The sequence below is a fragment of the Grampus griseus genome, assembly GCF_964374135.1.
Source record: "Grampus griseus genome assembly, chromosome: 20".
NCBI lineage: Eukaryota > Metazoa > Chordata > Mammalia > Artiodactyla > Delphinidae > Grampus > Grampus griseus.
The window spans coordinates 52,465,806-52,491,841 of record NC_139014.1 but is presented as its reverse complement, the minus strand read 5'-3'; the positions used below and the strand labels follow the sequence as shown (position 1 = coordinate 52,491,841).

Genomic DNA, 26,036 nt, shown 5'->3' with positions numbered 1-26,036 from the left:
TCCACATTTTCATTACGTACTGGGCCCTGCAAATTATGTAGCTAGTCCTGCTCGCAATCTTTCCACTAGACTAGAGGACAGGATAATAGCTTACAATCTTAATGACTGCATACAAGGACCACTACTAACTTAAAGGACAATCACTAACAAGTAGACTTTTAATCAGGTTGGTGATCACATATTTGTAGTACCTAAATTCTGAAGTTAACAAAATACTTAGTAAAAGCCAATTTAATTAAAAAGCAGTAGACCAAATCAGAAATGCAAATATTATTTGCCTTTCCCATTTTTGTGGTCCGTCACGTCCTAATAACAGGCCAAACAGTGACGTCAGCAAATGAAGTACCTGTATCTAACCTAACTGACGTTTCATTGAAACCCAACAAAAGACCCCAGTGATTGTGGATTACCTTCAGTTTCTGATTTAATATCTGCTACCTTACAGTACGCAGAGTGACAGTGCCACAGAAATCATCTCTGAAGTGAAAGCCCTAACACAATTGAGTTCAATTAAAGCACACCCTTTAAATAATGTTTTGTTTCTTTCCTGCTCCTGTGGACTGAGAGACAGCTGGTGGCTTTTCTTTGATTGAAGCTGAAAGGCTGAAGCTGATGAACTGAACATTTCCCATGCCGTGAATTCAATTTTTGATGCCTGCAGGCCAAAAAGATACTTTTCCCCCTTAAAGCCAGACTCACCCCACATTGGTCCATTTTGACCTTTGGACTTCTTATCAGTCACCTTCAGTCTCCGACAGGAGTTGGACTGGCCAACCCACAGAGGTCCACTCTCCAGAGAACAAAGGCTTGCTATGTAAAAGAGATGAGCTGTGGGCAGAGATACCATCTGTAGAGAAGGTGCTGAACTCATCCTCTGTGTTCCAGCAGCATGTCCAGGACTGCTGCCACTACAAAAAAGTGAAACTTCACCCCAAAACTTTCCCCGCCTGTGATTTAAACACACACCTTCATTAAGGAAGGAGCTCGGTTTCAGACAGAGGCAGGCAACCAATACTACTGAATCCAGCATGCAAACGTGGCCTGCATTCTAACATTCCTTTCTCCTTCCCATCTTTTTTCTTTAAGTCTGCCAGAAGCCCCTCTGAGTACTATTTAGATCTGCAGGGACATTCAAAGACTCTTTAAGAGCTTTAAGAAATACGTACACTCTTGGGCTTCCCTGGTGGTGCAATGGTTAAGAGTCCGCCTGCCAATGCAGGGGACATGGGTTTGAGCCCTGGTCTAGAAAGATCTCACATGCCGTGGAGTAACTAAGCCTGTGAGCCACAACTACTGAGCCTGCACACCACAACTGCTGAAGCCCGTGCGACACAACAAGAGCCTGTGCTGCACAACAAGACAAGCCACCGCAATGAGAAGCCCGCGCACGGCAACCAAGAGTAGCCCCTGCTCGTCACGGCTAGAGAAAGCCCACGTGCAGCAACAAAGACCCAACGCAGCCAAAAATAAAATAAATAAATAAATTTATTTTAAAAAAGAGAAATACATACACTCTTCTCCTTTCTCCTATATTCAATATTCAAATAGCCTCAAAGATGAAAACTTGTTTTTCAAGATTTTAAACGGCTTGTTCCCTAGAAAGTTCACCTCCTCAACTTTGAGAAATATACCCACTGCTTCCTATAAACAAGATGAGGAAATTCTAGCTTTGTAAGTATAGTTACAAGCATTAACAAACTAATGTATATGGTCATCGTTTAAAATTTCAGTATCCTTAATAAGATAGAACTTTGGGAAATCCCAATGATGCTTAACACTTCCTAAACAGAAAACAATGAAATGTTCAAGGTTAATTTGCTGCAGGACTCTAGGTAAGTGTCAGTTATCTTTTGGCTCAGAAATCTCTAAGTCAAAAATGGTGAAAAAAAAAAAATGGTGATGATTTTAGAATAAAATAAAAACATGGGGAGCAAACCTAAATTCACAAACACTACAGATATATTCAACACCATCTCGGGATAATTAGTTTCTTCATCTTATCAATGCACTATTATTTCATCTTTCCATAAGGTCTACTCAAATAGCTTACACATTTTCCATCAGTGCTTGGGTATGAAAGCAATTCCTGATAGGAAAGACAAATAAGGATCAACTTTTCTGGGTCTCCAACTGGTTCAGATGAATTGAAGGATAAAACTGTATCTACCTTGATTTTATTTTTTATTATTTTATCAGCACTATGAAAATGAATTACTAAAATTCATTTTAGTAATGAGTGTAGACTGGTACAACATTTCTGGTGAGCAAACCGGCAATCTATATCAAAAACTCTAGAAATATGTATACCCTTTGGTCTAGCAATCCCAGAAATGAGTTTTAGGGTATTTCCTTCAGGGACATGTGTAAAGATTTAGGCACAAGGATATTCGTTCAGTGAGGCTTTGTTTATAACTGCAAAAAACTGAACACAATCAAAATGTGCACCAACAGGGCAGACAGAATTCAGTTCTATGGAAAACAAACAACTCTCAAAAAGGATATGAAAGAAACTCATTTGAGGACAATGACAGGATGTTCCCAATATGCTAAGTGAAAAAAGAAAAACAGAGTACAAAGCAAACGATAGAGGACAATCCCATTTTTAAAAATATATACATACATAAATAAATAAAAGTATACACATACATAGAAATGCCTGGATGGTATTAACAGTAAACATATTTGGGAGATAAGAATAAGGATAATGCTTTTGGGGGAGAGGAGGAATGCTTCAGTGTTTTCTGTTTTTTCTATAATAAACATGCATTATCTGCAGTATTAAAAAATAACCAATATTTTTGCTTTGTTGATTGTAAGTACCAGTAAGACCAGTTCCATTAAAAAAAAAAAAATCACTCACCCAGGACACGTTCACTTTTAAGCTGAGTGGGTGGTAAAGAATGAGATATTATCAACTTTACTGTGTATAAGGTAGACAGGCTTTTTAAAGCAAAAGAGATTCTCCATTTGAAAAATTTCCTCAAATGGATTTGTAAGACTGCCATAAAGAGGAGCACTGATATTCAAAATTTATTGGTTGATTTTGATTTTAGTTGAGGAAGAGACTAGATGTTATCATTTCTTTAAAAAGCATAATAAACATTCTTACGACACTATCATTTTCTGACAAACAGGGCATATGGCCTTGCTGAGAACTTCTCCAAGTGTGTAAAATGGCAAGAAAGAATTCTAGCAGTGTGAGCATAGCGGCGGACTACCAAGATAACTGAGACTGACCACAGGCGAGACACAAAGGTGAACAGGCCCCAACTCATGAATAGCCAGGACCAAGGTAGGTTCTCAACGGATATACTCAAGTATATTTCCAAGGAGGTAAGTAATAAAGTATGATTAAAACAACAATGGCTTTCAATCTTTAAGTTAGAGAGATGATAACTAGCCAGACTACAATCTTCAGTTTTTCTTTAACTCTGAAAAAGAATTACACTGGGTTTAAATTCATTTAGTTAGAATCACTAAATGGAAATAAATACAGTCTCAGTTTGGCAATTCTCTCAGTGCAGGAGAGTATAATAAGACACAATCTGCTAAATTTTTAGTAGCTGCAGTAACTCTTCTTTGAATCAATATTGTTAAACTATCATTTGGGCATTTATATAGTCCTTGGTCTTTACTGATATACAATTATAGGCTTACTTACATACGTGTAAAAGATCCCCCTGTCCACTAGGATGGTTTCCATGTGTACTTAAACTAAGGAGCTGTACATTGCTTATACAAGTCTAAATAAGATGAGCCATTAATTGACAACCAGGCCATTAAACTGGTAGCCAAGCCATTAAGAACAAAATCAGCACACCCTTCCCCTTATAGGCTCACTCCACTGGAAATACTACAAGCCCTCTGTGCCATGGGAACCACCTTGCCTACCACATGGTGCTGATGTAACAATATCTAGAGCTATGCACCTGGAGAAAGCAGGGAATGAGGTTTTGCTTTGGAATTCTTGAATGTTTCTTTCTTTCCTCCCTCCTTCCTTTCTTTTAACCATAAAGCCACTAGCAGATAGTTTAATGATTTCTGTTCTTATGCTGCCTATGGGGATTTCACACTGCGCTACCAACCACTGGTACTAATTCAACAACAGCCTTGTAAAATTGGCAGCCTTCCTAAATAAGCTATGTAAAGCCTGCAAATGCTGGTTACTGTGCTGTGTAGTCAGTGGGTACTCGATAAAAACGTGATTAAAATTCTGCCCACATGATATATCCCAAATATGCTCATACCTATTTTCTAAAGAACATTATCAGTCTATACAAAAGCATTTCTGGATTCTCCTTCTTACCACAAATGATTAATAGCAGTCATTCACTGAAAACTATCTGTAATATGGCCCGACATCTGCCATATTAGTCTTCCTTTTCTCTCACCACTCAAGTACCCTTTACCTCTGCTTATACAGATCAAGACATTTAAGAGGGCCAGAAAAAAAGGTCAGCATTCCAGCTCAAATCCTACCATAAAGGCTCATTTACAATAACTTTTTGTCCTCTGAATACCTAAAGCACCAACTGCACCATTCATCTGCCACTTAGCATGTGCTAAATTGTGTTCTTATTTATCCTTTTATTGATCTGTCTCATATCTCTCAACAGACTGAGCATCCTGACTGCAAGAACCATGTCTTATATTTCTTTGTATCTCCCATGACAATTATGCATATGATGGAATTTTTACCACCAGGCTGGCGTACCACTCTAACTCTTTCTCCTATACTTTGGCTCATGTCAAAAGGGCAAAAATATTAGCTACCATTTACTGAGTGCTTACTATTTGCAGTACTTTATAAATATTACATTTAATTAACTTAAATGAACTACATTAATATTAATAGACACTATAAGTTCCATTTTATTGATAAGGAAACCAAGGCTCATGGTGGTTTTATGATATGTTGAACATACTGAAGGTCAAACAGCTTACAGGTGGTGAAACTGATTGGAACTCAGGTCTGTTTCATTCCAAACACCAGACTATTACTATCAGCCACAAGAACAAATGACAAGTAAGATAATGAATACATGACCCAAGACACCTTTTAAGAATCTCTAAATAGAGTATTTAATGAATGGGATACTTTAAGAATTGAATGTGGGATTTTATTGGGGAGGAATAAGCATCACAGGTATGGGGTTGATAGAATGATCTATACCAAATCTGGCCAAAGGGACGTCCAAAAAGTCGAGCTTCACACATCGTCTAAATCTATTTCATTCCCCTCCTAGGAAGAAAAATTTACACTAATTCACATTCTCCCATAGATGTCCCAACTTCTCAAACTAAATTTCCCCCCCAAAATAAAGACGATAAAATAATAGGAAGTTAAAATTTTTTGGTGTTCATGAGAATTGGGTATATTTTAGGAGAAACACAGTAATTTAAAGGTACCTGGGACAGAGGAGAGTCCCAAAGAAATGACATCTCTCTTAAGAGCTCTCTGTTATAAGTGATACTTATTTAAAATCAGTGAAGAAAAATCATAAATACTCTCATTCAGTTTATTCCTTATGAAGATCAACTGGCTTTTATCACACAAAATTCAAAGAACAACAGAGATGAGATGCACAGATAAGATGCTAAGCTCATAAACCTGATCAGCCTTTTGTGGAGGTACTGAAGGCTTCTTGGGTTGTAAACAGGCCTGCCTATCTGTGGCATGAAGTTTTAAGAATACAGACACCACAGAAGACAAGCGATACGAAGTCCACAATTATAATTCTCAGGGCTTGAAATGTCCTGCTACGGATCATGAATATCCACATGAATCTTTGTCAATAAACATTAAGTACAAATGACAAAAGTAACATAATCGTTAACTGAAAATGTTATTGTTCTTTCTTATTAACTATCTCATTTGATCTCCACAGTCCCCTGAAATGAGGCAGCTATTAGTCCCCCCAAAACATAAGCAACAATTTGAACCATTTCGCTCATCATCCAAAAAAAAAAAAAAAAAAAAAATCAAATAATTCTATGTCTTCTACATCTGGAAAACTGAACTTACAATTTAAAAAAACCCCACTCTAGTACAGGCTAACACTGAAGTTTCTCTATTTGAGAGGAATACAAGCCTCTGGATTCTGTGGCTTTAACAGACACATACCTAATGCCAAATCCCTCAGGTTACTAAAAGAAGGGTCACACCCCTCTAAAAACAGATTAATGCAAAAAACAAGAGTTGCCCAATTTGCACAACCTGCAAAAAGGAAGTGAGCCCAAATGTGCCCTTTGGTGTGCAGTACTAACAATCTATTTATAAATCATCTGCCACATCCTTTCCAAATCACAGGAACACCTAAAAAGGCCTTGATGTTTTTAGCACATTTCTTCAAGTTAAATCTAATTATGTTAGTGGAAGCAACATCCTGTATAATTCTAACAATGCAAAGCTAACTCTAACTCTATCTGAAAGTAGTTAAGATACTGATTATTATTTTTTTGCTTTCACCTTAGAAATTCAGAAACATTATGTGATAGCATCTACACCACTGTTCTTTAGTCCCAAGGCAATTTTACATAAGGTAATTAAGAAGATTCACATTTACTGGAGAAACCCAAGAAGAGAGGGAGCAAGAGGATCTGTAGTTTAGCCCCTCTATTACTCCAAGGTTCAACAGCTCTTGGAGCCAGAGAATGACAACATCCTTAATTATTTGGCTTTGGGCAATGGTTTCTCAGTGTAAGTCTAAAGAAACTGCCCAATTTCAGGAGTGATTACAGGTGAGCACACAATCTGAAGAACAGTAATTTAGAAAAAAAAATTCACTCAGATTTATCAAAGAAATCTTGCCTTGAGTGCATCACAACCTCACCATTCCTGTTCATCTTTATTATGCAGAGTTACTCTTCAGTTAACTGGTTTCCAGTAAGGCCAAATTTGAGAGCTTTTTTCCTCTCTGTTCCAAGCCAATTACTGCTCTACTGACTTCAAAGCAGCACAAGTACGGATAAAGGCACACAAAGTTATCACTGCTAATGAAAACACAAATGCACCTTTTACTCTGACAATTAACTTCTCCTTCATATTTGAAGGCCATAACACCTAGAAGATTAATTCACTTGATGTAAACTTATTTGAGCACCTTTTAAATAATATTCTACCTTTTAAGGGTATATTGCCTATTCAAGGATCAGAAACAAGCACAAAAACAGTACTGATTTAAAATCAAACAGACATCTCATGCCGTTTTTTTTTTTTTTTTTTTTGCGGTATGCGGGCCTCTCACTGTTGTGGCCTCTCCTGTTGCGGAGCACAGGCTCCGGACGCGCAGGCTCAGTGGCCATGGCTCACGGGCCCAGCCGCTCCACGGCATGTGGGATCTTCCCAGACCGGGGCACGAACCCGTGTCCCCTGCATCGGCAGGCAGACTCTCAACCACTGCGCCACCAGGGAAGCCCTCATGCCTTTTAAAAATATTATTATTAGTCTCTTTACCCAAGAACGAGGGGAAAAAAAGCTCTTAAATCATAAATGAATGCCTGGCTTCAATCACTGAATTATCAATTATTATAATTATGTTTATCCATTTCTGCAGAGGACAAATGTAGATTTTAAAAGTATCATGAACGATAAACACACTTATTCAATACAACAAGGAAATTTAAGAATTTGAAAGGCAAAACAATTTCACAAAATTATAACATTTGGAGTAGGACTTCTTGGTTCTAGGCTTTTAAAGTACAAAATTTCTGCTAAAGAACTGTTTTAGAGCTAGAAAAAGATGGAAGACTATACCTAAATCATTCAACAAATCATACGTAAGCTGGACAAAGAGAGCACCAAAGATTCAACAAATATTTGAATGAAAAAATCTTAAAATATTAGTAAACCAATTCCAGCAATATGTTAACAAATAATGCAAACAGCGTGAAAGGACAATTCAACTTTTGCAACTCAATGTGTCACTGCATTCCCAGGAAAGGGGGGAAATATTATCCTTCCAACAGATGTCCAAAAAACACGTAATAAAATTCAATAACTATATCTAATTTAAAAATACTTGAGGGCTTCCCTGGTGGCGCAGTGGTTGAGAGTCCGCTTGCCAATACAGGGGACACGGGTTCATGCCCCGGTCTGGGAGGATCCCACATGCCGCGGAGCGGCTAGGCCCGTGAGCCATGGCCACTGAGCCTGCGCGTCCGGAGCCTGCACTCCGCAGCGGGAAAGGCCACAACAGTGAGAGGCCCACATACCGAAAAAAAAAAAAAAAATTGAAATTAGGAATAGTAGGAAATATCCTTAACTTGGAAAGTGATCTATGCTGGAACCTACAGCACACAATACATCTATTTAGAAAACATAAAAAGCACCCCTTTTACAATGGAAAACAAGATGAGACCACTAGCATGGCTCCTCTTCAACACTACACTAAAGCCTAAGGCAAAGCAATGAAGAGTTACACTTAGAGAAAACCCATTTACAGATGATATAATCATCCACCCAGAGAAGTCAAGAAAATCAACTAAAATATCTATTAGATATTAGGACTAAGAGTTTAGCAAGGTGGTCTGATACAAAAGCAAATACTATAAAAACCAGTTTTACCACACACCTACAGGGACTAATTAGAAAACATCATGGGAAAGAAGAGCTCATTCACAAGAGCAACAAAAACTTTATAAAACACCCATGAATATACCTAATAAGAAATGTGTAACTACTGTATGAGGAAAAGTGTAAAATTTAAATGAAGGACATTTTAAAAACAGTGGATAAACAGACACACATACCACATTCGTCATCGGGAAGGCTCATTTTATAAAGCTGTTAATTCTTCCTAAACCTAGTTCAGTACAATTTAAATCAAAATCCCAATAGGATTTTTAAAAGTAGAAATTGACAATCTATTTCTGAGACTTACCTGGAAAATAAGCAAGAGTAGCTCAGATATTAAAAAAACACATACACTGAGGTAGGCCTTGTGATACAAGATATCAAAATGTCCACTAAATCTACATTAAGTAAAAATGTGGTATTGGTGTATGAAAGAAAACATGTCAATAGGACTTAATATATAATACGAATAGCATTTCAAATCAGTGAAGTGAGAATGAGCTACATAAATGGTATTGGAATAAATGACTGTCCATTTGGAAAAAAGGTAAAGTTAAAGCTCGACCTCACACAATAAATACAGGCATACCTTGTTTTGTTGTGCTTCTCTTTATTGCGCTTCGCAGATACTGCATTTTTTTTTTTAAACGAATTTAAGGTTTGTGGCAACCCTGAGTAGAGCAAGTCTACTGGTGCCATTTTTTCAACAGCATTTGCTCACTTCATGTCTCTGTGTCACCTTTTGGTATTTCTCGCAATATTTCAAACCCTCCACCACCAAAAAGATCAAGACTTGCTGAAGGCTCAGATGAGGGTCAGCATTTAGCAATAAAGCATTTTAAAATTAAGGTGAGCAGGTTGTTTTCTTTTAGACATAATACTACCGCACACTTTACAGACTACAGTGTAAACATAACTTTTATATGCATGGGGAAAGCAAAAAATTCGTGTAACTCATTTTATTGTAACATTCACTTTATTGTGGTAGTCTGGAACTGAACCCACATTATCTCCAAGGTATGCCTGTGAAGATAAATTACAGTTTTAAAGAGTGAAATATTTTTAAAGTGTAGGCATACTAGAAAAATACAAAAGAGTATTTATAATCCTGGGAGTGGGTGGGAAGGGTAAAAGCCAAATGCAAAACTGAAATCATAAGAGAAAATACTGACAGATTTTACTACATAAAAATTAAAAACTTTTGGGACTTCCCTGGTGGCGCAGTGCTTAAGAATCTACCTGCCAATGCAGGGGACACAGGTTCAAACCCTGGTCCAGGAAGATCCCACATGTCACGGAGCAACTAAGCCCGTGTGCCACAACTACTGAGCCTGCGCTCTAGAGCCCACGAGCCACAACTACTGAAGCCCTCATGCCTAGAGCCTGTGCTCCACAATAAGAGAAGCCACTGCAATGGGAAGCCTGTGTACTGCAACAAAGAGTAGGCCCCCGCTCACCACAACTAGAGAAAGCCCGTGCGCAGCAACAAAGATCCAACGCAGCCAATAAGTTAAAAAAAGAAAAAAAATTAAAAACTTTATACAAGATGCAAAATTAAAAGACAAGCAATAGGCTGGGCAAAGTATTTTTAAAACATATTCAGAATATACAGAGTACTACATGAAAAAAACTACCAATAGAAAAATGGTTAAAGTACAAACATGTAAATTATAGAAGAAAAATGAGCAAGACCAATAAAAATACAAAAGGATCCTAAAGTTCTTCAATAGTAAGGGAAGTGCAAACAGAGGAGTGTTTAAGAGCAGGGGTCCTGGAGTGAGACTGTCTGTGTTTGCATCCTGGCTGTATTACCTTAGACAAATTACTTAAAATCTCTGTGCCTCTTGTGTGTAACCGAGGATACACCTAAGTCAAAGTTGTTAAGAACAGAGAATGAGGTAATATGCATAGTACTCAAAACAATGCCTGGCACACAGTAAGAGCTCAGTAAAAAATTAACTGCTATCTAATATCACTAATATTACCAGGGTTGGTGAAGATACCTATGTAAGTATATAAGTAAGATATACGCTTACTTACAGCTTGTAAGAGCAAATTGGCAAAGCAAACTGCAAAGCATTTTGGCAGCATGTATCAAAATTTTAACAGGTACATACCATCAGACCCAGAAATTCCACTGCTAGAATTTTATCTAAAGAAATGTTCCCACATATATACAAAGCATCAGGACTTTGAGTGCAGCATCGTTAAGAGCTCTAGATTTGGAGACAGGAAATGCTGCTTCTAGTTTCAGTTCTACCAATAGCAAATCATGTAATCCCTGTGGCAATCACTTCACCATTTTGATTTTTTAGTTTATTTACTCTACAAAATGTGGATAATGACTTGCCCAATCTGCCTCACAGGAATACTTTAAGGCAGTGGTTTCCAAAGTGTGGTCCCTGGATCAGCATCATCAGCATCCTCTAGGAACTTGTTAGAAATTTAAATTCTCTTGTCTCACCCCAGACCTACAGAATCAGAAACTCTGGTGGTGTAGGCAGCAGTCTGTGTTTCAATAAGCCATCTAGGTGATCCTGATGCAAGCTTAAGTTCAGAGATGAGCACATGTGAAATCACTTGCATAACTACACAGCAGAACTGAAAAGAGCATTCGTACTATCACTAATAAACACAAAAAATAAAGCTGTTTCTACCTTTCAATTTCATGAAAAGGTACATTTTGGATAATCATCTCAATATGCTCCTCTGTTGCTGAGCTTGACTTCAGAAAGCACTGATGTGAAGCTAGGAAGTCAAACTCATATACATAACCAAGTAAATAAATACAAGTATTTTGGGTCAAGGATAAAAAGCTCAAGGTAACCTCATTAACAAATCAAGCAATGTCTCAAGCTTCCAAGACTTTTTTTTTTTTTAAGTTCCAAGACTTTTGATCAGTGGTTTTCATAATGGGAACACTGCTTTAATGATAGCCTTTGCCAGCATTTTATCTACTAATTCTTGATCCTTCCCTGAACTTTTCAGGACACAAAAATAGTCACCTATTTGTCGATAAGCTATTTGTTTGGCATATAACAATAACATTAGAAAAGCCTTGGCCCCTTGCTTAGCAACTTCACTTCTCAGAGATTGAAGGCTGGCTCTCTAAAAATAACATAGGTTTAAAAAAAAATAACATAGGTTTAAAAAAAATAACAGGCTCCCATATTTTTCAGAACTTCAGAATTTTGTTTTATTTAAAAGCATATGTAGATTCTTAAAGGGTATGGAACTTTTCATGATCATTTGAGCAGTCTGATCCAAGACTCTTGAAGTTTGACCAGATGATGCTCGGGGTTGCTCACATATATTTTTCTAGTAGGATTAACACTTATGACAGTAACTATTCTTTGTTTCTGGAGTTAATTCAATCACTTCTTAATGTTCTTCTCTGAATACATAAGAAATAACACTATATTTGGTGAGTTTTACACAATGGTAAGGGGAGACCTTAATCTAATAATGATGATATAATTCCCAATAACATACAGTAATACCCAAGCTATTCTCTAATTTCACCTATATGTATATACACACAGTTAAAAGTCAAGAAATTCGAAAGAGCCTGTGAAATCACCAAAATAGGTATCCAAAGGCCCTACTCTAAAGGTCATTAACTTTCTCCATAGGGAAGCCCCTAAGATCTCACTGTGGTCTTTTTACTCTGACACAGTTCTCATGGGATTTGTTACACGGTTTACTTGGTTTCTAAACCCAGAGCAAATCTGAGGCAGCAAACAAGAAAAGGAAAAAAAGCTCTTATGAGTGGGTCCTCAGCAATGACAAGAGAACCACTGGCCTAAGAGTACTCAGGTGTCATGGTACCCCTTGCCCCAAGCATACAGTTAAAATTCAGTCTTCACTTAAGGACCTTAAATCTTAATCTTTTAGTTGCTCCCATTCATCACTGCTATTTACATATCTGGCACCACAGGGAAATGCTCACACCAGTTAAGTTTTTACTGTATCAGGCCTTAGAAACAATACTTCCCTTTAGGAAGGAGATTTTTAAAAACTATGTATTTGTTTGTTTGTTTATTTGGCTGTGCCAGGTCTTAGTTGCGGCATGCGGGATCTTTTAGTTGGGGCATGCAGGATCTAGCTCTCTGACCAGGGATGGAACCCGGGCCCCCTCCATTGGGAACGTGGAGTCTCAACCACTGGACCACAAGTGAAGTCCCAGGAACGAGATTCTTAACCTTTTATATCACATGACTTTGAGAATATGATTTTTAAAAATATATTTACCCAACATTTTCATATGATCTCAAGGAGTTCATTAAGCTTCTAAGGCCAATTCATGGCTTCAATAACCATAGACCCAAAATTAAGAACTTCTGCATTAGGTGCCAAAAATGTGTGTAAGCTAACAAAATTTAACACTTATGACAGTAACTATCGTTACTGCTGTGCGCGGGCTTTCTCTAGTTGTGGCGAGCGGGGGGCTACTCTCCGCTGGGGTGGGCAGGCTTCTCACTGCGGTGGCTTCTCACTGCGGTGGCTTCTCTTGTCGCGGAGCACGGGCTCTAGGGGCAAGGGCTTCAGTAGTTGTGACTCGCGGGCTCTAGGGTGCAGGCTCAGTAGTTGTGGTGCACGGGCTTAGTTGCTCCGCGGCATGTGGGACCTTCCCGGACCAGGGCTTGAACCCGTGTCCCCTGCATTGGCAGGCGGATTCTTAACCACTGTGCCACTAGGGAAGCCCCTAAGGATTTTTTTTTTTTTTTTAACATCTTTATTGGGGTATAATTGCTTTACAATGGTGTGTTCGTTTCTGCTTTATAACAAAGTGAATCAGTCATACATAAACATATGTTCCCATATGTCTTCCCTCTTGCGTCTCCCTCCCTCCCACCCTCCCTATCCCACCCCTCCAGGCTGTCACAAAGCACCGAGCCAATATCCCTGTGCCATGTGGCTGCTTCCCACTAGCTATCTACCTTACTACGTTTGTTAGTGTGTATATGCCCATGACTCTCTCTCGCCCTGTCACAGCTCACCCTTCCCCCTCCCCAAGGATTTTTAAATGATGATGAACTGGGCAACACTATAAATGTAAAATAAAAATGATGGCTAAAGCAATACTAATAAATACACTTTAGAAGAAGAGAATATTAGCAAAACTCTCTTAAGAAAAAAAAAGTGGTAAAAGAGAGACAAAAAGGAAAAGAGAAATATTCTGCAAATAAAAGAGTGTCTACCTTAACAGCAAAACTCTTCGTGTAGCAAATGTTTTCACTACTAAGTTGAAGATGTCAGCACATAAAGATAACTCCTAAGACGTAAGTCTCAAAAGTGGCCTTGCAACTACGAAGACAGAAGATCATTTTTCTAGTGGTTAAGAGCACTGGCCTAGGAAACATCTGGATTCTAAGGACATTTTTGTCATTTACGAGCTATATGGTCTTGAGTAATTACTTAACTTCTCTAAGCCTCAGCTACATTATCTGTAAACAGAATAAATTAGTTCATAGGGTGGCTGTGATGATTAAATGAGATAATAATACACATTAAACTTAGCACAATGGCAAGTCGTCAATAAATGGCAGCTAATAGTTTTTGTTTAATTTCAATTACATTTTCCTGGGCAGGGGTTTATAGTTTGTAAATTGTTACCACACATATAATCTTTTACGATCCTCTGGGGTAGGAACCACCGTATCATCATTTTACAGTTTAAGAAACTGAACTCAAATGACTTACCCAAAGTCACTAATTAGTAGGAAAAGAAATCTGTACTTGCTTGACCACACTAGGAAGCAAGATTCAAAACTCTTTTTCCCCACAAAGCTTAGAAGCTCTGCCTTTTAAGTTTTGTTTAACCTTTTTTTTAAACTGTAGTTAAATATATATAAAATTTGCCATTTTAACCATTTTTAAGTGTACAGTTCAGTGCCAATAAATTCATTCACATTGTTGTGCAACCATCAGCACCATCCATCCCCATAACTTTTTCTTCTTCCTCAAATGAAATTCTGTACCTATTAAACACAAACATCTCACTCCCCTCCTCCAACCCCTAGCAACCAGACTACTCTAAGGTCCCTCACATAAGTGGAATCATACAGTATTTGTACTTTGTCACTGGCTTATTTCAGTTAGTATGATGTCTTCAAAGTTCATCCATGTTGTAGTATATATCAGAATTTCCTTCCTTTTTAAGGCTGAATAATATTCATTCTGTTTATCCATGTATCCATTAATGGACATGTGGGTTGCTTCCACTACCTTTTAAAAAGTATTGTGAGCACTTATTTTGAGATTGGTTATCCACTTTCAGATTATTCACTCCAATTGTCTTTTTTTTTTTTAAAAGGGAAAATACAAGTAAACAGTTGATTTAATTCTGTAGAGTTTATAATACAAAACAGTAAAACCACGATACTGCGGGGGGATATTGTTTTTTCGGTGCGCCACCATGAATCAACACAAAGAAAAAAAGTTGAAATGCAAATTTGATTTGGTAAGAGAGCAAAACAGTTAGTTAAAATAATAAATTAGCTTTAAGATTATCTATAAATCACTTTACATGCTATTCTTGGGATCTTTACTAAGGGATAATGGAAAGTTTCTATTGTTGGACATGAAACTAAAAAGTTCCTTAGGGTTGACCTGGGAGGGAAAGAGAAGTTGCTCAAGTGCCAGGAGTCTGGGAAAACCTCAGTAGGCGACTCTCCTTGAAGCTACTCCGAATGAGTGCTAATACACTACAAAGATCAAACTGCTGCTATCTAAAAGTAACCCTAAATCACTCAACTAGTTTAAGGATGCAACTTGAATAGATGGGAGTTCCTCTACTTCGCCCTAACTGTGAGATGAGATTAACCACAAGCTTGAGCACACAGTTCTCAGAAATAACTAAACCACAATGGAAGGGAGAAACAACTCTAGAGACTTTGAAAACAGTTAAGATTTAAAGATGCAAATGAATCTTGCACTTTGGCGATTGAAGGTGTGCATACAGGCTTGGGTTGTTAGCACGTACTACTACAGGCGGAGACAAAAAGAAAAAGAGCCAAACTACTAAAATCCAGTTTTATGAAATAATTTCAGACTACAACCAGCGGGTGTTAAGAATGAACTGCCTTTCTTTGTGTGCATGGCTTGTAACAGAAACCTATGGTCACAAGCAAACTTATTTGAAACAAGAAAACAGAACAACAAACACGGGAGCTTGAGCACCAGCAGGACCCGCAAGGGAGTGCTAGCTTTTCCGGCCGGCGGTTCAGAGCTACTGACCGCCCTTCAGCCCAAGTCTCCCGAATGCCATACGGCTGTCACTCAGTCATCACAATTTCCCTGGGGCGACCTCACTTTCAGATTCTCTCAAAGTTTACCAGAAATTCTCCCAAAGGATTTTCTGTCCGCCTCCCCACCCCCAGGACACTTTCTCCCTCCAAGAATTACCCTTCCTCTCCACCTCACTATGCCCCCAGACGCCCCAAGACCTGCAAGCAAGCAGGATGCGATTTCGCCCTTGCTTGCTCCCAATTGCCGGGGGAAAGCGGCTGCTGAAAAGCAAACTTTCCGAGCGTTCACAGAGGGTGGGAGGGTGCGCGGCGCACTCACAGCTGGTTGATGGCGTTCTGCGAGATGACCGCGTTGGCTGAGAAGTAGGGGATCATGTCGGGGCCACTGAGGCTCCAGGTGCAGGCGGGGGGCGCCTTCCTCTCGCGGGCCAACGTGCTCAGGGTCATGGGGCCGGCTCAAGGCGCACAGCTCCGCATCCCGGCCCCCGCCCGGCTCCGGCACGAGGCGCTCGCTTTGGGCTCCGCCGGACTTGAGGCGCGGGCAGCGCGGACTCCCGGCGGCAGAAGAGGGCCCGCCGGGTCGCGCGGAAGCAGCTGCCGTAGCCCTGGGGCTCGGCTGTGGAGTCCCGGCGTCCGGGCGCCTCCAGCAGCCCGCCCCAACTCGCGTCCGGGGCGGGGCGGGGCGGGGCTGAGCGCGCCGGCGGGGCGGGTCCTGAGACCCGAGAGGGTCGGGCCCCGCGGGCGCCCCGCCCCGGAGCTCTTAGCAGCCGCCGGATCCGCTACCGGCGTCGGAGCCTGGGGAACAGGGTCGGCCCCAAGCCATCTCGGCTTGGGTGAAGGAGTGAAGGGAGCCGTGGGGTGAGCCAGAAAGGCTCGCATTTCATTGGAATGTTTCAACAGAAAGGTCCTGCCTCATAATCTGCTTTATGCATGAACCTCAACCAAACCCCATTTTTCAAATGACCTTAAAACTTCAAGGCTGTACACTCGCAAATGCAATGTTTATCAACGGCTTCCTATGTGCTACGGACTAGGAAAATGCTGAGATAAACTGGATTTTTTTTTTCAACAGTTGAAGCTATGATGGGGAAAAAAGTCTATCTACACTGTCGATAACATCTGCTAATGCTTGTAAATAAATTTACTAACCATCCTCCAAACCAAGGATTCCCAGCCTTAACTGCACATATGAATCCACCTGTGGAGATTAAAAAAAAATCCCAATGCCCGGTTGCACTCTAGACAAATCAAATCGTAATCTCTTAAAGTTGGGATCTAGAAGTTAGTATTTTTCAAAGCTCCCCTGGTAATCGCATTGCGCAGCCTGGTTGACAACTACTGTGCCAAATGATCTAGAGAGGAAGACGGGCTAGAGGTTATATCCTTACTGTGCCGATGTGGAAACACTGCGGGTCTAGCCAGATGATCTTATTTGTAGCTGACTTAGATAGGAACTTAGATAGGAACTCCTGTTTTATAACTCCTGATCTAGGGCTTTCCCCACCAAATCCTATTCCCTGATGCTTTATGATTTTCCTTAACAACTCGCTGAGCAGTGCCTTTCACCTGAACAGGGACCAGCTCTGTAAAAAGAGAATCTCTTTTCTCTCTCACCTACACACTCTGCTATGTGTAGTGGTTTACAAAAGGGACTGGCCCCCTTCAGGCACTCAGTAAAAGTTAGCTCTCTGGGCTTCCCTGGTGGTGCAGTGGTTAAGAATCTGCCTGCAAATGCAGGGGACAAGGGTTCGAGCCCTGGTCCGGAAAGATCCCACATGCTGCGGAGCAACTAAGTCCGTGCGCCCCAACTACTGAGCCTGCGCTCTAGAGCCCGTGAGCCCCAACTACTGAGCCTACGTGCTACAACTACTGAAGCCCATGTGCCTAGAGCCTGTGCTCCACAAAAGAAGCCCCTGTAATGAGAAGCCTGCGCACCACAACGAAGAACAGGCCCCGCTCACTGCAACTAGAGAAAACCCATGTGCAGCAACGAAGACCCAATGCAGTCAAAAATAAATTAATTAATTAATTTAAAAAAAAGTTAGCTCCCTTATCTCTTGTCCTCACTGTCTCATCAGAACAAGTATTTTTGGGCATCAGTATTTTTAGCTTTTATGAATACTTGACTAAAATATACATCGATATAAGTTGCTTTAGGAATTCCAGAGCCAAAAATCAATAATTAAAAAAAAAACGACTTGACTATCATAAGAGATCATGAGAAAAAATTATAAGAGAAAGTAGAACTATAAAAGAGACTATAATTAGGAAGAACTCACTTTACTACTCAGCATATGCTGAATCAAGAAGAAATAAGTCTTTGTTTTATATAAAATTTCAGACTTCTTTTCCTATTGGGAAGTTTGGCAATTTTCAAAATACTAGTAATGAAATAATCTAAACTATAAATTCTATGTCTACAACCAGAATCCTTCTTTTGTTAGTTGATCCTTCCATAAAACAAAGTTGTTGCCAAGGCACTGAGGGACTGGAGATATTGCAAACTCATGCCAGAAATTGATATCTAAATTAAGAAGGAACTAGTTGGCAAGTGAAGAGTTAATGAATAAAAGGTCTGGACTTCGGAGTCCAGTGCATCATCATCTTCATCCATCTCTAGGAAGGAAAAATTTTGAAAGATTTATTCAGGCTATGTCAGCAGGCACCCAAATGGCAGTGTAAGAAAAAATCTGCTGATACACCCCAAAATAAATTGCTTTAAATATCTGGCAAACTTGCCAGTTTGAAACTTCTTCCAGGCTGTAATTTATTACAGCCTCCTGCAGTGATTAAAAAAAAAAAACCCAAAAAACAAAAAAACCGTAGCAGGCTGTTTGGAACAGCACTGTTAAGGTGAGTCCAGTTCCTTTCATGACACAGCAGTGATAGGATTTTATTGAAGTCAACACTTAAATGACGCCATTTAGGAAAAGATGATGTCATGGTAATCATTTGTATCTGCCGGAAAAAGAACTCAGCAGGAAATGTATCTTACTCAATGCAACACTTAATATCTCTGGCATTTAAAAACGCTAGAGATAAAGATTTCATAAATATGTATACTTGTCTTTTATAAATAGGTTCCTATAGTGACACCCCATAAGTGCATAGTCCTTTGTTTCTCCTCAAAAGACTTCTGTCAGTGCCCGTCCAACAAAAGGAGACTATTTTAACACCCCCATCGAGGCCTTTTCAAAAGCTTTTCAAAGTTAAATTCTCATTTTGAACTGTAATATAGAAAATTGGTGAAGTGCTAGAACATGCTTCTTGGTTTTTAAGGAAAAAAAAAAAAATCACCTCTGCAGACTGAAGTACCTTTAAGGAAATAGTTCTTTCTACTACTGTTTCAAAAAGTTGAACAAATTCTGTTTCTTTTCACAATCTGCAGAGTGTCAAAATGTCAATCAATTTAGTTTCAGCTCAATTTAATCCTTTACTCTCCAGTGTCAGGAAACAAGGCTCTAGGGAGCAAGTTCTCTGTACCCAAGCATCTGGGAATTCAAAAATGATTCCAAATTAAATTGAGCAGCATGAAATAAACTAAGCTAGTTTTCTACTCCACATGAAGTCAGAAGGGGCTTTCTCTAAAAAAAAAAATCTGCCCAAAGGCCCTGAAGAAATATCACTGCATTTCTTTATACTGTTGCTTGAATTTAGTAGACTTGAAATGAATTTTGTCATGTCATTTGCTGACTATTTCAAGGGTCAGAAATATGAATATTCTAAAATGTTAATTTGGCTCTTGACAGCATTAGCTATGACCAAATTAAATTTTTTGTAGACTCATATATTAATAGCATTGAAAAAATTTAAAGTAATAGATGTCTCTTGTATCTATAAGATACTTCCATTACTATGTTTCCATGTGTCCCTCCATAAGGTATAAACACTGTAAAACTGTATAAAACCAGAGACTTGCATACTGACCTAACTGTACTCCAGGACAGGTCCAAAGGTGAAATGTGAAGGATGTGAACATGCTTTTGTTGCTGTAACAAAATTTCAACATGGGTGGATCACTTGAATTGACAATAGCTAACGAGCGAAAAGGTGACAATGTTATAGTACCAAAAACTGCAGGCTAGAAACCAGAGGACCTAAATTTAGTTCTAACACAGTCATTTAATAATCTAAGATTTTGGCCAAGTCACTTAACTTCATCTGTAAAATGGGATAATAAAACCCTAAGGAAATATCCCAAGATCTGTTTTGGGGAGAGTCGGGAACCTTAGGAAAGAAATTTCATCCAATCTGGAGATCCTGAAAAATGGATTTAATCCACTTAATGCAGTCATTTAGTTCAAAGCAGTACAGCCCAACAGTTAAAAACTCTGGCTGGACTTCCCTGGTGGCACAGTGGTTAAGAATCCGCCTGCCAATGCAGGGGACACGGATTCTATCCCTGGTCCGGCAAGACCCCACATGTTGTGGAGCAACTAAGCCCATGCGCCACAACTACTGAAACTACGCAGGCTCTAGAGCCCATGAGCCACAACTACTGAAGCCCATGCGCCTATAGAGCCCATACTCCGCAACAAGAGAAGCCACCACAGTGAGAAGCCCATGCACCTCAAAGAAGAGTAGCCCCTGCTCACTGCAGCTAGAGAAAGCCTACATGCAGCAACCAAGAGCCAATGCAGCCAAAAATAAATATAAATTAATTAATTAATTAAAAAAAGAACTTTAAAAATAATTTTTTTAAAGTTTATTAAGAAAACCCAACAAACTCTGGTCTTGGAATTAATCGGCTGAGTTTGAATCCTAGTGCCACCAATAGCTATGAACTTTAAATAGCTACTTAATCTAGGGCTCAGTATTAGTACCTAATTTATGAAGTTATTGGGAGGATTAATTAAATTAACACATATAAAGCACTGAAAAGAGTGTCTGGCACAAAAATCTACTTTTTGGCCTTAATGGCTCTGTAAGCTTAAGAGAGCTAAGGGAAAGGTTGAGGAGATTGCCCTTCAGGAATAAAATCAGAGAGTTGGAACGTTCAATGAAGAATCTTAGATCAGAGTGCAGGACTATAATAAATTTTTACATTTTTATTAAAATGTTTCTACTTTCCTAACTCTTCCATGGATCTTACCCTTTGAGTGTTTCTCTAAGGTAAAGGACCTATGTGCTTTTCTTTAGGTTGTTCAGAAAGCGTGTGTGTGCGTGTGGGAGGGGGGCGCAAGGGGACTCTGAAGTCAGTCTGGCAACCTTCAGGTAAAGTCCACTGTGCATTTTAGTTTATTCACTAAGAAAATGAAAACGTTGGACTAGAGATAATCCTCTATGCTCTTTTCCACCAACCTGAAAAACAGCTAAAGCGGGCAACATTAAAATGGCAATGAATCTGATATCAGAAAGTTCTAGACTCTAGCTACTTTGTCCACAGGCAAAACTTACTCTGTTCCAGCCCTGATTCCTTTAATCTTAAAGTGGGATGGTAATGCTTACCTCCCAGGTTTACTAAGATACACAGACACAAGTGCTTTGTAAACAGGACAGCACTAAATTTTTGTATTTTTACCGTCCATAAATTGGCCAGTCAGCTTCCAATAACAGAAAGCACTGTATTTGTTTGTATTTGGAATGAGAAGGTGATGAATGAATGAAAATTAAAATACAAATAAACTTCTCCTATATACCACCATTTCATTCAGGAAGTCTTTACTATTATTGTTTGCCAGGCAGTTAATTATATATTGCCATCTTGTAGTAACATGAGATCTGCAGTGCTTACTGGGATTTTGCTTTCTTTTTTTTTAAGCTTTGAAATAATAGTATTAACTTATATAACTTTATTTTTTAAATACCTAGTCATAAGAAAGAATGATCATACCAATCAGAAGATCTATTTGTATTTTTATGTTTTCTCTAAGGGGCTTGATCTAGGGAAATAAATAGTAAATTAATCTCCTGAGGGTCAAAAGGGAGAAAACCAACACTTTAAAGAGTTACAAAACAAAAAGCCTGTTACCTAGAGTAGCACAACAGTCTGTCTCCTGTTAATCTGTAAAATGCTAGGATAAAACTCTCAAGATAATACCCCTAATTTTCAAACTTGTTGCCCAGACAGTACCTAGAGGTATCTTGCTACACTTAGTCAAAGGCACTCTTCATTCAATACAATACACTAAACTCTGTAAACAAAGGCTCTTAAAAGCGATCAAGTTTTGCAATCACCCCAAGGCTAATAGTTTTATTTAAAAGAATATCTGACAATAGTTTTAAACACTGGATTAAACAATGTCACTGAGCCCTTCCAATCCTTTCTAGGGAACTTTCCACCATAAGAGCAATGGGGAATACCGAAAAGATCTACCTATCAACTCCATGAGAGGCAGATCTAAGGCACTCATCCTTCATAGTCTTAACCATATGCTCTAGTAGGAAGAGATGTTGAAATGCTGCTTTCTTCAGGTTACAAAAGCCTCACACTCTATTGTTTAGTAAAAATAATAGGCATTTATAGATCACTTTTCACATCCAACACACCTTACAAAACATTTAACCATTTAATCCTCACCATCTCTTTAAACATTAAAAAAAATTTTTTAAACACATGCTCAAAAACATTTTTTTTTCAGTATTCAGAAAGATAAAGTAAAAGTCACTAAAAGTCACTCTTCTCATCCCCATCATCCTACTCCCAGGGATGACTGTTAATACTTCCAGAAATTTTCCTTGCATAAGCAAACATTAATATATTGTAGCTGCTCTTTAAGAAACACACATGCACACAAGCCATAATTATATTATGCATATTATTCTGCTTTGTGCTTCCCACACACTTATTACTATATCTTGGACACTTTTCCATGTTTATAAAGATGAACCTCATTTTTTTAAAGGAGTGCATAGTATTCTATTTTACAATTATATATAATTTATTTAAATAGTCCTCTACTGATGAACATTTAAATTGTGTCCAGTCTTTACTATTATATACAGTATCACTATGAACATGCTTTCACACAATCTTTGGGCATTCATGTGAATATATTTGTTGGATGGATACCTAGAGGTGGAATTGGCAGTTAGTTAAAATATTTTAAACATCTTAGGAATCGGCAGACATTATCAAATTGCCTTCCTAAAGGGTTTAGTTTTTTGTTTTCCACTGGAATCTTTGTGTCTCCTCCCACACTGTGATCTATTAAATTAACTCAGGGCCCAAGATTCTCTTCTACACATGTTTTACATACTGCGTTAAAAATATATATATATATCAATATATGTATATATATATACACATGCGTACGTATATGTGTATAATATGAGAAAAGTAAAACACGCTTAAGGAAACTAGAGAAATATACTAAATTATAAAGAAAAATATGAAGAACTATATTATAGACAATTAATTTAAAAGAATTACTTAGACTGTAAAAAATATAGTACATAAACTATTTTGAAGATAACTTTTAATTCAAAAGATGTTTTAAGATCTTGTTTGATGCTAATGATGTAGAAGACATTATAGGTGAATAAGCCAAATGTGGCCTAATACTATCAATGTCCTGAAATGGGGTGAGACAGAGATAGAAAAATGGGAAATAAATTTGGGAGTAACATAATATGGAATCTAGAGGAGCTGAGAAGTTCTTGAAAGTAAAAACAATAACTGATATTTATTGGGCTGACACTCACTGTGTACCAGATCCTCTATTAAGAGTTTACATGCAGTATCTCAATTCTCACAAACAACCCTATGATTCTATTATTATCTTTATGAGGCTCAGAGAGGTTAAATGATTTGCCTAAAGTAATGCAGTAGTATTTCAAACTCAGCCAGTTATTCTGGCTCCAGAACCTGTTTTGTTAATCAGTCTTCTACATTGTCTGCATGATTATGTAGGTTCACTACCGAACAGGTTAAGTCTGAAAAGGTCTACTGCCAAAGGAAGAACTCCTGCGGACCTTAAATACCTACCTTCCTGCACCTGGTGTTCTCCTCTACTTGATCCTAGCTATAGCTAGCAGGTCCTGACAATAATAGGGACCTAACCCAGTATTAAATATAGCAGTAAGATGATCTTCTGGCTGTTGTATACCATCCTCTTGCTACCAGATCCCTTAGAACTCTGTATTTCAAACTCCTATTCATCCCAAGACATTTTTCAAAGCACTTATATCTAAACATATTTTTGTTTCCCTAGTTTTTTTTTTACAGAGCATCTCACATGAAGGAGGCATTTAATGTATTTGTGGATAATCATGGGATCATCATCTCATTTGATGTTTTAAATAAACCTACTAGCTGGGCAGGTATTATTCCTTGCTACAGTTAAGGAAAAGATGAACCAGACTAATGTCTAGGTGACAAGAAGCCTAGACTCTAGGCTAAGGTGTGTCCAATTCATCCAGTCTCAGATCCATTTATCTAAACTGAGATGTGTCCAATTCAATCTGTCAACATACTATTGACAGATTAACTTAAAACAATTGGACTAATCCTGAACACCTTAAGGCCAGGCACTTTAGATACTGATTATCAAAATGAGTTAAACCCTTTTATAATAATCCCCTACTTAAAACCCCCAGATAGTTCCTTATTCCCTTTCAGATCAAGTCCAAGCTCTTCTTCTGGACTTCAGATCCTCCATAGTTTATTTATTTATTTCCTTTTTTTTTTTAAATTTACTTTTGTCTGCATTGGGTCTTTGTTGCTGTGTGCAGGCTTTCTCTAGCTGTGGCGAGTGGGGGCTACTCTTCATTGCGGTGCACGGGCTTCTCATTGTGGTGGCTTCTCTTGTTGCAGAGCATGGGCTCTAGGTGTACTGGCTTCAGTAGTTGTGGCATGTGGGCTCAGCAGTTGTGGCGCATGGGCTTAGTTGCTCCGCGGCATGTGGGATCTTCCCAGAACAGGGCTTGAACCCACATCCCCTGCATTGGCAGGTGGATTCTTAACCACTGCACCACAGGGGAGGTCCCAGATCCTCCATAATTTAAATCCTACTGTAATCCAGCCATTATGGCATATTATTCTCAACTCCATCCCTTCTCCAACACAATCGGTGTAAATATTTTTTACCCATTCTCCCAAAACAAATCCTTGCCATAATTAGGTGGTTTCTATCCTGTCCTCCTATATTTGAGTCTCCCTCTCCTCTCTGTTCAAATTATTCCTTCTCTGAGACAAAATTACACAGTTATTTTTATCCAGGTTATCCACGTATAAAATATTTTCAAGGCCTGGTTCAGCTCTTTCATTAATTAAAAACTCTACAGTGTTTTCACATACATCCTCACTTGATTCTTACTGAAATCCTGTGTATAGGTAAATAGAGCTAGCTGGGATTATCAGCTTCATTTTATCGGTGTGGAAATTGAGGCTCAAAAATTAAGGGACCTGCCCAAGTTTACATAGCAAGTGTCAGAGTTAGGATTTGAACTGAGGCCTTCTGATTAAGTCCAATGATCAATTCCTGGTTTATAGTATGCTATGACTCTTTTCTAACGCCTTTAGAATTTATTATTTTTTAAAAAATATATTTATTTATTTATTTTTGGCTGCGCTGGGTCTTCGTTGCTGCATGCGGGCTTTCTCTGGTTGAGGTGATTGGGGGCTACTCTTCGTTGCGGTGCGTGGGCTTCTCATAGTGGTGGCTTCTCTTGCTGTGGAGCACGGGCTCTACGCGCGTGGGCTTCAGTAGTTGCGGCTCGCAGGCTCTACAGTGCAGGCTCAGTAGTTGTGGTGCACAGGCTTAGTTGATCCGCGGCATGTGGGATCTTCCTGGACCAGGGCTCGAACCCGTGTCCCCTGCATTGGCAGGCGGATTCTTAACCACTGTGCCACCAGGGAAGTCCCTCCTTTAGCATTATAATCTGTATTGTTATTCAAGGTCTTATTCTCTATTTTATGTCACATATGCCACATAATTTATCTCTCTGCTGAAGCAAATCACATACAGTAACTCTCTTTTGTGGACTTCATAGAGCCTAGTACAGTGCCAGGCAAGTCATAAGCATTAAATATATTCTGGTTTGGGCTTCCCTGGTGGCACAGTGGTTGAGAGTCCGCCTGCCGATGCAGGGGACATGGGTTCGTGCCCTGGTCCGGGAGGATTCCACATGCCGTGGAGTGGCTGGGCCCGTGAGCCATGGCCGCTGGGCCTGCGCGTCCGGAGCCTGTGCTCCGCAATGGGAGAGGCCACAACAGTGAGAGGCCCGCGTACAAAAAGAAAAAAATATATATATATATATATATTCTGGTT

The 26,036-nt window shown here is 39.0% G+C and overlaps 1 protein-coding gene across 2 annotated transcripts in view; it reads right to left on the bottom strand.

Moving 5' to 3' along the window:
- SSH2 (slingshot protein phosphatase 2) overlaps positions 1 to 26,036 on the bottom strand; it is a 244,633-nt gene that overhangs the window by 93,080 nt on the left and 125,517 nt on the right. Inside the window, exon 1 of one of the 2 annotated variants that reach the window (XM_082678049.1) lies at positions 16,145 to 16,429. The exons of the other annotated variant lie outside the window; for it this stretch is intronic. Coding sequence (XP_082534175.1) covers positions 16,145 to 16,272 — 128 coding nt within the window. The 5' untranslated portion in view covers positions 16,273 to 16,429. Of the gene's footprint in view, positions 1 to 16,144; positions 16,430 to 26,036 lie in introns of those variants that run through there. 2 annotated transcript variants of the gene reach the window in all.